This window comes from Hyaena hyaena, unplaced genomic scaffold, assembly GCF_003009895.1.
Source record: "Hyaena hyaena isolate Hyena2069 unplaced genomic scaffold, ASM300989v1 scaffold_1206, whole genome shotgun sequence".
Lineage (NCBI taxonomy): Eukaryota > Metazoa > Chordata > Mammalia > Carnivora > Hyaenidae > Hyaena > Hyaena hyaena.
Window position 1 is genome coordinate 42,633 of NW_024081843.1, and position 17,710 is coordinate 60,342.

A 17,710-nucleotide genomic window follows, 5' to 3' on the forward strand; every position below is an offset into this window, starting at 1 on the left:
TGCAGAGCCTGACACAGGACATGGAACTCAATCTCAGGAACCTGGGATCATGACTGAGCTGAAATCAACTTGGATGCTTAACCTACTGAGCAACCCAGGCACCCCTGTCATTCTTTTAAATGAATTACCCTCCTTTTCTACTTGGCTACCATGTAGATGAGAACTTATTATAAAATCAATGCCATTTTTTATTCATATTTCTTGACTGTCACTGGACATTTATTTTTTCTAGCTAATCCTAAATTAATCATTGCTGAGGAAAATGTTTTTCTTTCAAAAAATTTAATCAAGTTTATGTGACTTCATTTAGATATTAACCTTCAGTAGAAATACACTGGGTATTTAACCCTGAAAAGCACTGGCACTGAAGCTGTTACTGAAAACTGTGCTTCCCAAACAGCTCAAACAGTGCTCAAGGGCACACAAAAAAGGTAGACCACAGGAGGAAAGGAAGGGTGTCTGGAAACAAGCCAGACAGAAATATTTTGTCCAGTATGGTCTGGCAACCCAGACAAACCTTCAGTAATAGCAGCATTATCATTTTAAAATTTAATTTATATAAGCTAATTTTGAATGAGTATCCTATACACCCTTCTAAGACTCTACGCACCTGCTTTAAAAACAAAATGAAGTTGCTTGGTCATTAATAGACAAAAACAACCTATGTATGCTTTGTAATTTACTGTTTCCTGTTACACATCCATATGTTTTTAAAACTCACTTTTACATAATGCAAGAGTTTAAACACAGGAAAAAAATTTTTGGCAAAGTAGGTGAATGACAGAATCACAAATAGCTTCATGGTCATTTTCCACAATGGTGAGCGCTGTACGTGCAATATCATACCTTCAGATTCCAGTTGTTTGAGTTGCTGCGAGGTATGGAGGAAGTAGGCCCTCAGGATAACAAAAGCTGCTATCACCGGCACTGTTGCTAGGAAGATGTAGGGCTGTAAAACCGAGACTACTGCCACGGCTCCAACCACAATTAGCAACAACTGTAGGATCAGAGAGAACACATGAATCAATGTTTTCATGTTACAAAGTGCACAAGGTATGTCACAGACATATAGCTAAAGAAGCTTTTCACATTCTGTTCCATTCTTAACAAGAGGCAGGTATCTTCCTAGGAAGAAAGCAGCTACCTGAAAGTAACATTTTTCATAAGCTCTATCAAAATTCAAAAAAATGGTCATGTTGCCCAGAATAACATTTGGAAGTTTTGAAAAATGGGTGTTCTTGGGTCTCAGGATATTCTCATTTCCTATATGCCTTAAAATGCTCTATGTCAAATAAATTTTAGCTGAATATGAATTTTTCTGGTATCTACTTCTTTTAAAATAATTTTTTATTCTGAAATAATTTTGATATCAATGTAAAATTTTAGGATTTATTTGGTTTAGACAATTTCTGAAAATTGGGCATTCACTTTAGAACCTTTTGAATCACAAAGATCTGGTTTAAGTGAAGGTATGGTCATTTAGACAAGCTACTTAATTTTTTCTAAACATAGTTGGCTCATGTTTAAGATTTCTAAAAATTATATTTAATACCTCTTACTCCCTTTCCCAACTTACTTATTCCCAATCTTTAAAATAGTTGGACATGGCCTAAAGGCTCACGTAAGAATTTTTGGGATATGGCTAATTTGATTTTAAAGTAGCTATTTTTTCCCATCTCATATGTTGTTGAAATGAACTTTGTGTTTCAGTCAAACCCAATAAGCAAAGGTATTTCTTTACGTTATCTCAAAAACCTGGAGCCGTATTGGCAGTCTCAGAAACAAGCTAACCATTTGGTGTTCTTTGGAATCAAGTTATAGGGTTATATTCTATATTTCCACATGATACGAAATCTATACATTTTACGAAGGAAAAAAAGTCTGCTAACATTTTCTCCACAATGACCCATTTGAATAAATTATAAATAAAGTAATGTTACCACCAGGGTTAAAAAATAAATTTATTATAAAATCCATAAGATAACCAGTGAGGCAGTTCTCTACCAATTTCCATGAGTGACACATATATTTTTTTAGCTGATATCGTGAAAGGCAGAACATTTTGGTAGATGGTAGTGGGGATAGGAGTGTAGCTAAGAGCTACATAAATCTTCTTTGGACAGGTTGTTATTTTCAACTAACACTTCAGATGATATCTCAATGACACCTTTCTAAAGAAAATGCCTTTATGTCTCTATTAACAATTCTGCCATACCAGCCCTTCACTCAACAACTACTCAGATAAATCTTTACTGTGCCAGACACTAGACCAAGTACATATGATGACTCAGATCTAAGAAGAGTCTGATTCCATTCTTGCTCTACCAGTGCCACCAGTACAGTGAGAAAGCCTCACATGCACTAGTTACTACCTGACAAGACTTCATCAATGCCAAACTACAGTTTTTACCAAAGACATGTATTTTCCAGAAATAGGATATTGGTGGGGGAAATCACATTCCAAGCGTGATTAACTGAGGCATATGATTTAATTAAAATGGACCATCATATTAAATATCAGTATATCTGGAAGGCCAGTGTTGTTACATTGGCAGCATGGAAACATTCAGCTATCCCTTGAGGATCAGGGTCTTTTAATTTGTTGTTGACAGTTGTAAACACCACTGTGTTCATTTGACTTGTGCTGTTTTTACCATATAATTCCAGTTTGGTGCTGGTGGATTATAACATTAGTTGCAGAAAGTGATCATTTTGTTTTCATTGTTGCTGATATGGTAGAGATTCTTAGGAATGAAAATGCAACTGTTACAATAGAATAGGTAGAACTGGGTAGTCAAAGTAACCAAGATATGTCGCTGGGTTAGAGAATAATGGAGAAGGTCAGTACAACTGGAAATTATGAAACATGCATAAGATAAGTGTTCAGCCATTATAATCATCCAGAACTAAGAAATCCAAACTGAGAAATAAGTGAAAAACAAGTCTAAGCATTGAGAAAAACAATTCTATTTGCTCATTAAGAGGCCATCCTTTGGTACTAAGGTCAGAAGCTAATAATTTGGTATGGTGTACAAAACTAAAGGTTCTGGTCTAATACAGTTGATATTCTCCTTACACAAAGAAACCTTAAATTCTGTCCTAGTTTTTACTTCACAGTGGATAGGCAATGAGTTATTTCAGACCAGGTGTATTTGTAAGAGGGACAAGAAAATCAATAGACAGAAATCAAGACAAGATGAAAATGTGAGCACAGATTTCTCATTTCCAATCATCCTTACACAAATTCTAAACTTCCTCAGGAAAGATAAAATTCAATAGGCTATAGAAACTGCAAGGCATCATCCATTCGTGGTCCTAGGAAGTATGCAGCACATTTTTGCTCCACTGAAAGCAGCTCAAAATCATTCCTGACACTAAAGAGCCCATAGCACTGCCTGTTAAACCAGAGGAGGTGAGTAAGAATGAAGGGTCACTCTGAAATCAGTAGTAACCAAGTAAGTCAGTAAGTAAGTGAATAAATAAATACCTACTCAGAACATGAAATGAACACCAGATTTGGAATTTAATTCATAAATGAATTTTTCAGTAAGGGATAAATGTGATTAATAAAATGAATAAGGGAAAAAAGATGTAAAGGACACAGATGTAAGAGGACTCAGTGTGTAATCACATATTAGGATTAGAGGGAAAAAATAAAAAATATCTAAGGGTTTTGAGGTTGAAAAGAATTTAGTATTTTAAAATATATAGGCTTCTGTTTAATGAAAAAATAAATCATTCACCTAAACATGGAGATAAGTAGGATGTGAAGACATGGTCTTTCTCTGTCTCACAAATATATCTGGTCTAAAATGACTTGTTTCTCAACCATTGTGAATTCAAAGCTAGGAAGGAAGTTAAGGTGTCTATGTGTAGTGAGAAAATCAAATATGTTAAACCAGTGCCTTTAGTTTTACACACAGTTCTAAATGATTAGCTGTAAATCATTAGTTCTAAACTATTCTGACCTCAGTGCCTAAGGATGGCCTGAGCAAATTTGTCATGTAGGGTCCATTTCCACTAGGCCAATCTGAAGCACAGAACTTGAGTACTGAAAGTGACCATCATCAGATTTGTCTATCTCATTTTACAGGTTAGAAATAGAATCCAGATCTTCCATTTTCATTATACAATGTTCCATTGCCAGAACATTATTAAATGTTAGGAAACAGAGTAAACAGAAATTAAATGTTTTAAAGGAAATGTACAGGTATTCCTTATCCTGTGCAAAAATCTGTTCCTATAATGTTGTGACTAGAATATATTTCTTTAATGTGAATATAATTAAGTATAACCAGAGGACCTCACAACCTAAAGGATTTTTTATAATAAAACTGTAGTGAATGACTGATTAAAAAAATTGTTTTGAGAGAGAGAGAGCAAGCATGAGTGTGTGTGTGTGTGTGTGGAGAGAGAGAGAGAGAGAGAGAATCTCAAGCAGGCTCTATGCCCAGCACAGAGTCCCATGCAGAACTTACTACTATGAGATCATAACCTGAGCCAAAATCTAGAGTCAGACACTTAACAAACTGAGCCACGCAGGCACCCCTGAGTTTTTAATAAAATCAGAACTAATCAGATTTTTCCTGTATTTGGTAGCCATTCATATATTATGCTTCCTTAATGTGAGGCCCTCTTATAAATAAAATAGGAAAACTAAATAAATAAAAGAACCTTGCCTAATTACTTGTGAAACCACAACTAAGGAACCTCCACATTAGAAACTGAGTAGAAACTATTCACATTGCTGTAACAGAAAGGATTTGAGTCATCACATGTGTTTAAAAAGTGTTAATATATAAAACAGGTATTTAAAAATTATTTCTCCCAGAGGATTTTTGAAGTGAGCTTCATACTGATTTGGAAAATAATAAACTACAAAACTAAAAACAAAAAAAATTATCAAGAGCCAACATTTGTGAATGTTGCAGTCATGTCAAAATGCCCATGTTCTAGTTTGTACCTAATTTAATAATGTCATATTTGGGGGCAGTCATTTACACCCTTAGAACAAATACACCGTATTTAAAGAAAGATATGGGAAACGCCGCTCCTTCAAGTGCATTTAACTCAAAGCATTGATTAAAGAATTCCAGCAGCTACTGCTGAGTTATATCCCTAAACATAGCAACTGAAGGAAATACAAAATGCTAAAGTTCACATGGAACAGTTAATGTGTTTAATTGTGCCAGTCATTTCAGATGAGGCAAACTGACAATCTGGTTTTCCTGCACCTGCCAATGTCAGTTGTGTATACACACAAATGTGGTAGCCCTTATTTTGTTTTATAGTTCTTTCAAATAAAGTATTATTGTTGGGGGAGGAGTGGTGAAAAAGGTGGAAGGAAGAGAATGACTCATCCTAAAATGGGCTGCAATGTTCCAAGGGAACATTGTCTCTCTCCAGGGAGATCACTGAGATTGGCATTTGCTTGACCTAAGCCAGACAGGAAGCTGTTTTCAAACCTGGTCCAAATGCCAAGGTCATTAACTCACAACACTCTTTAAGTCCCGCCACTTATGGAGTTCTAATGTGCATCCCCTAGGTCTAGGTCACCTTCATCTCCCTCTCCTCCTTTCTTCTCACTCTCACCTCCAGTCAATCGTCTCACCCCCACACACATGTTCAGAGCAGGCTGCCTGCTCTGGTGGCCTCTTCAGATCTATCACCCAGGGAGAGTCCTCACTAGGACTTTCCCTCTCACCTGCTTAAAAATGTATCTGTACTTCTGTCCTTGTATTACTGTTCTTACTGTAAGGTTGCTGGCTAGCTAATATGGGCCAATGTGTTCCTGGATAAGACTGGTTGAAACTGTAGCCCATCAAGGAATAGATTTTCATTTTTTCACATGGTCCCTTTGGAGGCAGGTGTTTTCCATCAAACAGTAATGCCAATGTCAGAAATGTCACACTGTGGATATTGATTTGGGGAAAGATACTGATTTATTATTCCTTTCAAACCATTCACATTTAAATGTGAAATTGCTTTGGATTTGGGTCAAGTAAACAGTCTGACTTATCACTGAATTTACTAAATTTATGCCTATTTTGAAGACTTTTGATATTAAAAAATTTATACAATAGATGACTTCAACTCTAAATCAAATGAAAAATAAAACTTACCTCTTTTCCTAATCATTTTTAAAGTATGACAAATGTAAAGACACTTAATATTTCTTATTTTTACAAACCTGGATGAAGTCAAATATGGTAAGAGGCAGAAGATCATCCAAAATTGCTATATCTTTGGAGAATCTATTAAGAATCCCACCTATAAAATAAAAGAAGATAGATTCCTCAAAAAAGAGTAATCTCAAAAAGACATATCGATATTTGATAAATTTGGATCATAGCAGAAGCATTCAAAACTCAAATAAGAATTAGCATGTAATAAAATAAATAAGGTCTTAGAAAATTTTAGTGTTGTACAAAGATTCTAAGCAACTGTATTCAAGTGATGGTCTCCTACTTTTAAACCTTTATAAAATACAGCTGGCTGTAGGATTCATTCTACTACTACTACCTTACACTTGCAAGCTTGAATTTAATGATAATTTACTGGATTTGCTACCATCATTCCATCTGCATTCCATAATGTATGACTCTCCCTCTCCTCTGACTGGTATACCTTTATGACATAACTCTGTAGAACTCATGGCTACTCTTAATTTCTGCCTGCCTATTTTGTGGACCTCCTTTACCATGTTTCCTTTTTCTATCCTCTTCACTGGCAATCTAAGCTTCAGCCTGTTTTCTGAATTCCAGACACATGTTTATAAATCTCATAATGTTTTCCTTCAATGAAAAAAAGGAGTGTTTACTCTGTGTCAGGCATAATGCTAGGCACTGACACAGACTAGAAGTGAATAAGGGGTGCTCCTTGCCTTTAAGGAATTCATTATCTAGCTGGAATTAAAGACATAATTAGATAAAACATAATACTGTACAAAGTGATATTGAATCTTATCATTCAAGCCCCCCAATTAAGCACACAATAAAGTCCTAAACTCTTAGTTTAGTATTGAATGTCTTTCATAACTTGGCCTTAAACCAATGAGCAAATAAAGGCTTCCCCTACTTGAACATTTTGTTTTATCCAAATTAGTCTACTCTGTATGCTCTCCACTCTCCTACCTGCCTGCCGTTTCATATAGTTCCCTCTGCCTGAAAACCTTTCCCTTCATGTCTACTTATCAAAATCTGTCTCCTTCCTGGCCCAACTCAAATGTGTCTCCTATAATGAGGCATCAATGTTTGCACCAGCTGAAGTGAATCCCTTTCTCTTCTGGACATACCTAATACTTTTAATACATTTTGTCAGCACCTATGTGTTGTAATGACTATATCCATATCTTATATCACAGTCACTTGTATTCATGTCTTGCCTCTATTTCTCAATTGTAAATTGGGACCGTGCCATACTTCGTTTGTGTCTCTCACAGCCCTCAGGAAAAATTTTTATATTTAGGAATTATTCAATGTATTTTTATTGACTTAAGCCACCATCTCTAGCCTTTATCAATAATATATTCTTCAGCATATTTAAGTAAACATATTTGTATATGTTTCCATAAATAAAGAATTGAAAAAAAAGTCTATGGATTTATATTGTTTAGAAAATGAAAGTTCACTTTGGTGAAAAGAGTATCATTCTGGTGTTTATTACATTTCAGATTGTAGTGTTCCATCAAAGTTATCAATTCACATTTTCATATTCAACATATTCTACTGAGCACCTACTATGTGTTCATGTGTCTTAAGGTTGTTTAAAATTGGGTAAGGAGTCGGGCACCCAGCTAGCTCAGTTGGTAGAGCATGAGACTCTTAAAATTGGGTAAGGAGTCAAACTCAAGGTCAATATACAATTGCAGGTGGGCACACGTGGGAGAAATTGAAGTGCATATACATGGCACAGAAGCATTGGTTGCTGCCAAATATAGCAGAGAGTATTTATGCAAAATAATGAATATAAGTCAGTTGAACAAATGAACAAAAAACCAAAAGTAATGGTTTTTAAAAGAAAGCATAATCTTTGCATAGAGAAATTGGGGGTGAGCAGAGATGGAAAAAGAACATTTAGATGTTGTAAGATCATCTTGTTACTCCTTATTTATGCATCTTTCAGGAGCATAAATAAGGAGGAAAGCAAAAACAGATGCTTCAGTATCATCCTACAAAGTGCATTAAAGTTTGGAAAATAAGACAAATTAGAAAATGAAATATAATACCATGTGATTTCACTCATGTAGAATTTAAAAGACAAAACAAACTAACATGCCGGGGTGGGGGGGGGGGAGAGAGACAAACCAAGAAACAGACTCTTAACTATAAAGAACAAACTGATGGTACGAGAGGGGAGGTGGATGGGGGGATGGGTTAAATGGGTAATGGGCATTAAGGAGGTAATGATGAGCACTGGGTGCTGTATGTAAGTGATGAATCACTAAATTATACACCTAAAACTAATATAACATTGTATGTTAACTACCTGGAAAGTAAATAAAAACTTGGAAGTAAAAAAGAAAATAAATGAATGAGGGGCGCCTGGCTGGCTCAAGTCCGTGGAGTGTGCAACTCTTGATCTCCCAGTTATAGATTTGAGCCCACATTGTATGTAGAGATTACTTAAAAATAATCAACTCTTTAAAAAAAGAAAATGAGGAGTACCTGGGTGGCTCAATCGATTGAACATCCAGCTTTGGCTTACGTCATGATCCCATGGTTCATGAGTTTGAGCCTCACATCAGGCTCTGTGCTGGAAAGAGCCTAGAGCCTGTTTCGGATTCTCTCTCTCTCTCTCTCTCTCCCTCTCTCTCTGCCCCTCCTCAACTAACACTCTGTGTGTGTGTGTGTGTGTGTGTGTGTGTGAGTGTGTCTCAAAAATAAATAAATATTTTAAAAAGGCATTTAAAAAAATAAAATGAGGGGTGCCTGGGTGGCTCAGTTGGTTAAGCACCGACTTCGGTTCAGGTCATGATCTCATGGTTGGTGGGTTCGAGCCCCATGTTGGGCTCTGTGCTGACAGCCAGCTCAGAGCCTGGAGCCTGAGATTCTGTATCTCCCCCTCTCTCTGACCCTCCCCTGCTCACGCTGTCTCTCTCTCACACAACTAAATAAAAAACATTAAAAAAAATTTTTTTAATGAAATGAATAGCAACCATTTAAATATGAGATAGAGAAGGTTCAAGACTAAGTGTGAGCAGTGTATAAGGGAATGAGGAGCCCTGAAAAGTAAAGACATGAAAAGCAAGTGCACCCCTGTGTGAACAACACCCACAAAAGGGAACAACATTAGAGACCTAACATTTATTTCACATTGGCTCTGTAACAGGTAAGTAGGTTGCCTTGTTCAATTCTCATAATGATCCTCTCAGATAATTATTCTTTTCCCCATTTCACATTGCAGATGCAAGGCTGAAAAGAGCAACATGCTCATTATTTATCACTCTTGTGGGGCCAAGCCAATGCCCGTACTCTTTCCATTACATCTCACCATCCAATTCTGACTGCTAGAAACTAGGGCAAATTTCCTACCTTCTCTGGGTCTCAGTTTTTCCATAAAAAGGTGAAATCATTGAATCAAGGTAATTTGACATTCCCTTTTACTTCTAAAATGTCTTAGCTCTAAAACAGGGTAATGATGAATATACTCAAATGAGTCAAGGCTTTACTGACACACAAAGACTTCAAAATAAATATAAAGATCTTCCTGAATACTGATGCTGACATTTTGTTACCCAGAAAAAAATCATGGATATTTCATATCTTGAGATCTTTAGATAGAAATCGCTCTAAAAATCTCAATCTTGGAACATATTATTTGCTTTATAATTAACTATTTCTGTGTCTACTTCCTCTCCCTTGTCTGTGAGTTTTTCCAAGTCAAAAACTGTGCCTTTTTCATCTTTTCATGCCAACCTCTGGCTTAGTGTCACACAAAGTAAGCTCTCTATAACCTCTCATATTTACCTTTTTTTTTTTGATGAGAACATTTAAGTTTTACTCTCTTAGTAAATTTCAGTTATATAATACAGTGTTTTTAATTATAGTCACAAGATTATATACATTAGCTCCTCAGATCTTATTCATCTTATAACTGAAAGCTTGTGCCCTTTTACCAACATCTATAATAACAGCAAAATGCTTTACAAATACATTTGGGATTTATTCCCCTCCCCCCTCCAACCCTACCACACACACACTTCACACACACAAACCCAAAACCTTAGAACAAGTTTATTTGGTCATCTTTGAATAATTATATGAAACTAGATTATTCTACCCCCATCAAAAGACTTCATCAGTAAAAGAATTTTATATTTTCCTTGGTCACTTCAAATCTGCTTCTCTTTTAAACAATACTATATACATTGACAACAAGATACCTTACAAAGGGCTAGAGGAAATACCTGAATAGAGAAGGACAACTAGCCCAGAAAAGCCTGCTTCTCATCTGCATCACGGTCTAACAAACTAAGCTACTCTAATCAGCTAAGACAGAAATATGAGGAGCAGCAACATCTGATAGCCTACAATATCTAAGAAATGTGCATGCCAGTCATAAGGAAGTTCAACAAAGGGCAGATGCCTCCGTCAAAAGCCGATGCTACAAAACCAATGAAATCGTAGGAGCTTTTGCTTGCGGATCAGCAGTTTCATTTTGTATACCTAGTCAAATACCTGCTTTCAATGTGTTGAGGGTTGACATAGGTGCTTGAAGAACAGAATGTAACATTTTGTGGTGTAAAATTTTCGACACTGTGATTAGAGTATGCACCAGTGGTAAACCTCTCAAGAATCCCAGAGCAAGCGAAGTTTCAGCTACTCCCACATAAATATACAAAAGATAATATGTGCTGGTATTGGTGAAGATCACTGCATAACTGCTATTTATACTGTTAGTACTATTCCCTTTGTCTTGAGAAGATATTCTGCAAAGCAAAAAGAAATTGTTACTTGGCAACCAAACTCTCCCACCCGATTTCCAATACATGCAAACAAAACTGAACTTGAGTCTGAAGAAACACAACATATTTCATTAGCATAAGTTATGCCTTTAATCGCACAGACTTACTATTGCAGCGAAGCAGAGTCAGTTTTTTCACCATTGAAACAGATATGATTGATTGTTATTACACAGTCAGAAAAAATACCAAATGTAAAATGCTGTTTTCAATATTTTTATTGCATTTTATGGAAACTAAACACAACTAAGTCCTTTAGGAACTAACAAACAACTGCAGAAACTGCACATGCTCACAATTTTAAACAAGAGTACTTAATTTTCTGTTTCTATAATACTATTGGGGAATGAACTTTTATTCATTATTCAATATTCTTTAATAAGATCCAAATAATCAATAGAAACAAAATGTAATCTGCAATACGACATGGAATACTCACTTTCTAAGCAGACAGAACACAACCAAAGAAACAGCCACCTGGAATAAAACAATACATGCTTGATTCTTTTTCCTGAAATCTCTACCAATACCTCCCACACCCACCTCCAATTCCACCAAGACTAACAGCAAAATACACACAATTTCATTTTCCTCTCCTTTGCTTTCCTGGGTCCAGCAGCTGCAATAATTGTTCAAAAACCATCCTTTGTGGTGAGAACATGTTAAGTTAGTGGAATTCAAATTAGACTGTATTACTTTGCCATTTTTCTCCCTCATTCAACAGAAAATACTCACTGAAACTATTCTCTCACAGGAGAGCTAAATTTGCAGTTAAATGTTTTAAATAATAAACTTGATTTCTTATAAAGAGACTAATATCAGTCCACTAGCAGATAATTTATTTAGTTAGTTGTTATAAATAATTTCATTTGTTGTGCAATGGATGAGACTAATTCCTGTAAAACCAATTAATTATTGGAAGAGATGAGATTAATATTTATGAAAATCAGTTAAAAGTCTCAACAGTGCATCCAAAAAATATAAAAAACTTATAAAACTCAACAAAAAACAAATAATCCAATGTAAAAATGGGCAGAAGACACAAACAGACATATAGACGGCCCATAGACACATGAAAAGATGCTCATCGTCGCTTTTTATCAAGGAAATGTAAATCAAAACTATGATGAGATAGTCACCTGTCAGAATGGCTAAAATTAACAACACAAGAAACAACAGGTGTTGGCGAGGATGTGGAGAAAAAGGAACCCTCATGCACTGCTGGATGGAAAGCAAACTCATGCAGCCACTGTGGAAAACAGTATGGAGGTTCCTGAAAAAGTTAAAAATTGAACTACCCTACAATTCAACAATTGCACTACTAGATAATTACCCAAATAATACAAAAACACTAATTCGAAGGGATACATGCACCCCTATGTTTATAGCAGCATTATTTACAATAGCCAAGATATGGAAGCAGCCCAAGTACTCATCAAATGATGAATGGATAAACGAAAATGTGGTATATATGTATATACATATATATACACACAATGGAATATTACTTAGTCATCAAAACAAATGAAATCTTTCCATTTTCAATGACATGGATGGAGCTAGAGAGTATGATGCTAAGTGAAGTAAGTCAGAGAAAGACAAATACCATATGATTTCACTCCTATGTGGAATTTAAGAAACAAAATAAATGAGCAAATGAGAAAAAAGAGGGAGGGAAATAAACCAAGGAACGGACTCTTAACAATAGACTCTGTTCTCTACAGAGAACAAACTGATGGTTACCAGAGGGGAGGTTGGTGGGGAGATGGGTAAAATAGATAATAGGGACTAAGGAGCGCACTTGTTGTGATAAGCCCAAAAGAAGGTCTCTTTTGAGACTCCAAAAAGGTCTCAAAAGGTACAAAAATTCAGTTTATAAATAAAGAAAAAACAGGGGCACATGGATGGCTCAGTTGGTTAAGCGTCCAACTCCTGATTTTGGTTCAGGTCATGATCTCAAGGTCCACTGAGTTTGACCCCCACATTGGGGTCTGGGCTGGCAGCATGGAGCCTGCTTGGGATTCTCTGTCTCCCTCTCTCCCTCCCCTTCTCCCACACGCTCTCTCACTCTCTCAAAAATAAACAAATAAATTTTTTAAAAAAGACAAAACATAAACTTCAGGGTTTTTTTAAGTTTATTTATTTTGAGAGAGAGAGACAGAGTATGTGGGAGGAGCAGAGAGAAGGAGAGACAGAATCCCAAGCAGGCTCTGTATGTCAGCATGGAGCTCAATAAGGGGCTCAAACTCAGGAACTATGAGCTCATTACCTGAGCCTAAACCAAGAGTTAGACGCTTAACCTACTGAGCCACCCAGGTGCCTTTTTAAATTTTTAAAAAATGTTTATTTATTTTTGAGAGTGAGAGCAGGAAATGGGCAGAGAGAGACAGAGGCACAGAATCTGAAGCAGGCTCCAGGCTCTGAGGTGTCAGCAAAGAGCCCAATGCAGGGTATACACTTCAGGTTATAACACACACTACTGGTACAATTCAGCCTTTCTCAAGTGGAAGCTTTTGTCTGTGGGATAAAGAATCTATATCATAACTGAAAAAATAATTTTTTAACCACTATGATATTTTTAATTCCTTTGATATTTAAGAGATCTGCACTCAGTTCTAATTCAATTTGGTATTCTATTCTCCTAAACTCTGTGGAGAGGCAATCTTGTGCTAATGTCATCACAACTATAATATTAGAAATGACTATAATTTTACAATTATTCCAATAATAACTTTAACAAAGAATCGAACAGAAAAAAAAAACAAGAAACTGTGAGTAAAATAATTAGAAAACGAACACAGTGTAAAAATAAATAGGAAGAAAATATGCTTGGTATAAGAAACCTACAAGTATTCTTTCATAGTTGATTTATCTTAAGTATTTAATAGTACCATATAAAAATTTATAAAGAACATTTTGTATTAACTGAGAAATTACATTATGAAGTTCTAGATCTTAAAGATGTGTATAAGTTTTAGTTAAATCCATGTATCAGGAGCACAATAATGAAAAATCTAATGGTATTCTCACTTTCTTACTTTTTCATTGTACACATAACCTCCATGCACTGTATTAGTAAAAAAGAAAAAAATTATTTCCTTGCAATTTAAGAAAATTCAAAATGAGAAGAAATGCAATAATCTGGCTATTTCAAAAGTCTGTGTTCCAGTACAAATGCTTTTCTAAAACTAATCAAATTACTCAAGAACCTAGATAAGGGTATATTTCTAAGTCACTCATTGGTTATTATAGCCCCCCTTTGTTCCCATTATTGGAGTGTCAATGTTGCTGGCACTGCCAACATTCTCAGGATAAGAATAAATCTCAGAAACAAATATTTTATCACATTTACTAATGAACAATACACAAAACAATTTTCCAAAGAACCAGTCTTGTCAGTGTAGTATATAAAATTGTTTCCTTGCTTTTGTGAATAAAGGCGACTAGTGCATAGAGACACAGAACTACCAACCCAAACTACTTTTGTTGACTGGAGCAGAACCACATCTAAGAATTTGACATAATGACATTAGTACAAATATTTGGGGCATATAGAAACTATTGGTTAAGCAATTCTATTATTCTATTATTTCATTTCTAAAATATTTCAAAGTTATAAAGTTCATTCAGTTTTCTCTCCCTCCCCCCACTTGCTCACTCTCTCTCTCTCTCCCTCTCCCTCTTTCTATCTCTAAAAAATAAAATAAAAATTGTTAACAAAAACATATATAAAAATAAATTTCAGGGTTTTAAACTTCGTTCTATATCACATAGAAAATAGGACAGTCTAAATAAGCCCTGTCCAAAGGAATTTTCTATAATAATAAAAATGTTCTATATCCACACTGTTCAAGAGTGTTGCCATCTATCATATGGGGCAGTTGATCACTGCAAATGTGGCTAGTATGTATAATTGAGGAACTGAATTTTAAATTTTATTTTAGTTTACTTAATTTCATTTCATTTACATGGCCATACATTGCTGGTGGCTACTGTATTGGACAATGCATGCATAGATTATAATAACTATTAGTTATATAAGGGTGTACACAGAATGTTTATTACATATCCATATTGAGTATCTAAAATCTGATGATGGCATTCTCTGAGGACAGCTCCATGAATGACCAGGATAATAATTCATGAGCTGTGTAAATGATTACAAGATGAAAAAGAAGTAGCCAGTATTTAGAAAATAGGTCAGACCTAAATTATGTAGACAATTTGTCTACATGATTAAAAAACACCCTGGAGTGTAAGGGTAGAACATTATAATATATAGATATGGAAAAAGAAGCCAAATGCCTATATTTGAAAGCCTTATTTGCTAAATGAATTAGTAAACATCTCAGGAGACATGATACACAAAGGTTGATTTTGTATGTAGCAAAACTCTAACAGTATGGTTTCAAAAATAAGATGCAATGTTGATTAAGAGCAAGAATATATTCAGAACCTGTGAGGAACCCCACCATAACATAATATGGCCAGATACAAGTCTAATTTTTTATAAGTAAAGAAAATAGGTGTGAAAGAGAAGAAAATTGCCAAGGGCAATGTAATAAGGCCAGGTATATAAAAGGCTAAAAATGCAAATAGGACCAAACAAGGTATAATTCCAACATTCTACATGAAGAACTGAATATTTCACTGCAGAATATCTACAGAGATCTTTAAATATGACTTAAGGTTCTCAACACTCTGGATGTTGAGCCTAATTAATAATGACAATACTCTCCAATCATAACAGATGTCCCTGGCCTGCCCTCATGTTCCTAATCAATGCATTTTTCTTATAGCAGGCAGAGTGAACTTGTAAAACATAAAGAAAGACCATATCATATCCTGGCTGAAGGCTTTCAAAGATTTCTTATTGCATTTAAAATAAAACCCAAGCTCTTTACTATAGCCAGTGGTCCCACAAATCTCATTCTTGTCTACTTTTCCAATATCACCACTTGCTACCCCCTTCCCTCTTCTGCTCCCTGTCACTCCCCAGCTATGGACCTCCTCTTAGTTTCCATCATTTACCAAACTCTTTCAAGACCTTTGCATTTGCTGTAGTCTCTACATGTCTGACTCCTTATCGTTTAGGTGTCAAATAAGTATCATTTTCTCAGACAGCCCTCCTCCTTCATCACTATTTATTTCCTTTCTGGTGCCTATTAAATTCTGTCATTATTTCCATCCGAACACATTTATTGTCTATCTCCTCCCTCAGAATGTGCTTCATAAGAGCAGGAAAGAGCCATTTATTCCCTACCATGTGTATCCTCAGTGCCCAGTACAATACTGGTAAACTGTAGGCATTCGATAAATCTGTATTTAATTAGTGAAGGAATGGATAGATAAGAGGACACTTAAATTAAAATACACTTACAAATGTCAACAGAGAGAAAGTTATATAATGATCATATAGAAGACATATTTGAAAAAGCAGATGACATGTCATGTTATGTAAGGTAAAGTTAAAGTCAAACCAATTCATTCTACAAGTTTTTACATACACAGAACTCAGAGCTACCTCCTAAGTCATAAAATGATATCTGTGAGTGATATATCTATATCTATACAGATATCATTTTATGATATCTGTATGTGAATATCTATTAAAATACTACTGATATTTTGAGTTTTTACCAATGGAGCACAACATTATAAGTGTTCTGTTAACATTATAAACATAAGTGCATTAGTGTATTCTACTTGTATGTTCCATTTTGTTTCTCACTACACACTTACATACACAGAATTATGCCTGACATATTGAAAGAACTCCAAATATATGTGTTGAATGAGTAAATGGCTGAATGGTAGGCAGTGATAGTAAAGTGACACCTTGTCATGACTTAATACACAGATTTCAATGTTTCACAGATCAAATCATGCCCTAAAACACAGACCCATAAGTAAAGCTGCCTTAAAAGCATAATTATTAATCATTTACAGCAGAAGTATTCAGAAGTATATTACATGTCATTTTACTAGGAATATAAATCTAGCCAGGGCTTCCTTCTTAACAAAGAGAAGATAAATCATAAAAAAAAAAAAATAGGATACAGCAGTACTCTGACACATTTCTTACAAATTAAGGAATGAGGGGCACTGGTTGGTTCAATATGTTAAGTGTCCAACTCTTGGTTTCAGCTCATGTAGTGATCTGGGGATTTGTGATTTCGAGTCCCATATCAGATTCTGCACTGTCTGCCTGGGATTCTCTGTCTCCCTCTCTCTCTCTCTCTCTCTCTCTGCCCTGCCCCTGCTTGCACTCTCTTTCTGTCTCAAAAGTAAAATAAACAATTTTTACAAAAATTACAGAATGAAAACACTAAACTTAAGATCTTGAAATATTCAAGCCAACAATCCCTCTGGTTGTAGTAAGAAGAAGCAGGAAACTGTCTCCTACTCTATTATTTGCATTTCTTCTCTAACTACTCATAAATGCACTGCCAAGTAGAAGCACTAAAAAGACCAACATAATAGAAATTTTATAGCCAATATCCTTGGTGCTTATATCTAAGAACTTACAGAAAATACTGGTCCATAGTAGAAAAAATTATACAAAAATATAAAGGTAGACTGACTCCCTTATCAAAATAACATATTAATGATATATAGTAACAAACTGAATAAATCAACTAAGTCTTTTTCAGTTTAGCACTTTGAAGAAATAAAAACGGGACGCATACTGAACCAACTCTATATAAAATCAAAAAATCTAAACTGAAGTATTGTGCCTATGAACAA

At 35.2% G+C, this 17,710-nt stretch overlaps 1 protein-coding gene across 1 annotated transcript in view; it reads right to left on the minus strand.

Moving 5' to 3' along the window:
• The window catches only part of LOC120224616 (cystic fibrosis transmembrane conductance regulator), a gene marked incomplete at its 3' end in the record, with an annotated part of 156,580 nt that overhangs the window by 42,229 nt on the left and 96,641 nt on the right, over positions 1–17,710 (minus strand). The window contains exons 16-19 of the mRNA XM_039222876.1: positions 11,403–11,440; positions 10,680–10,930; positions 6,191–6,270; positions 847–997 (exon numbers count right to left, since the gene is read on the minus strand). Coding sequence (XP_039078807.1) covers positions 847–997; positions 6,191–6,270; positions 10,680–10,930; positions 11,403–11,440 — 520 coding nt within the window. The remainder of the gene's footprint in view (positions 1–846; positions 998–6,190; positions 6,271–10,679; positions 10,931–11,402; positions 11,441–17,710) is intronic.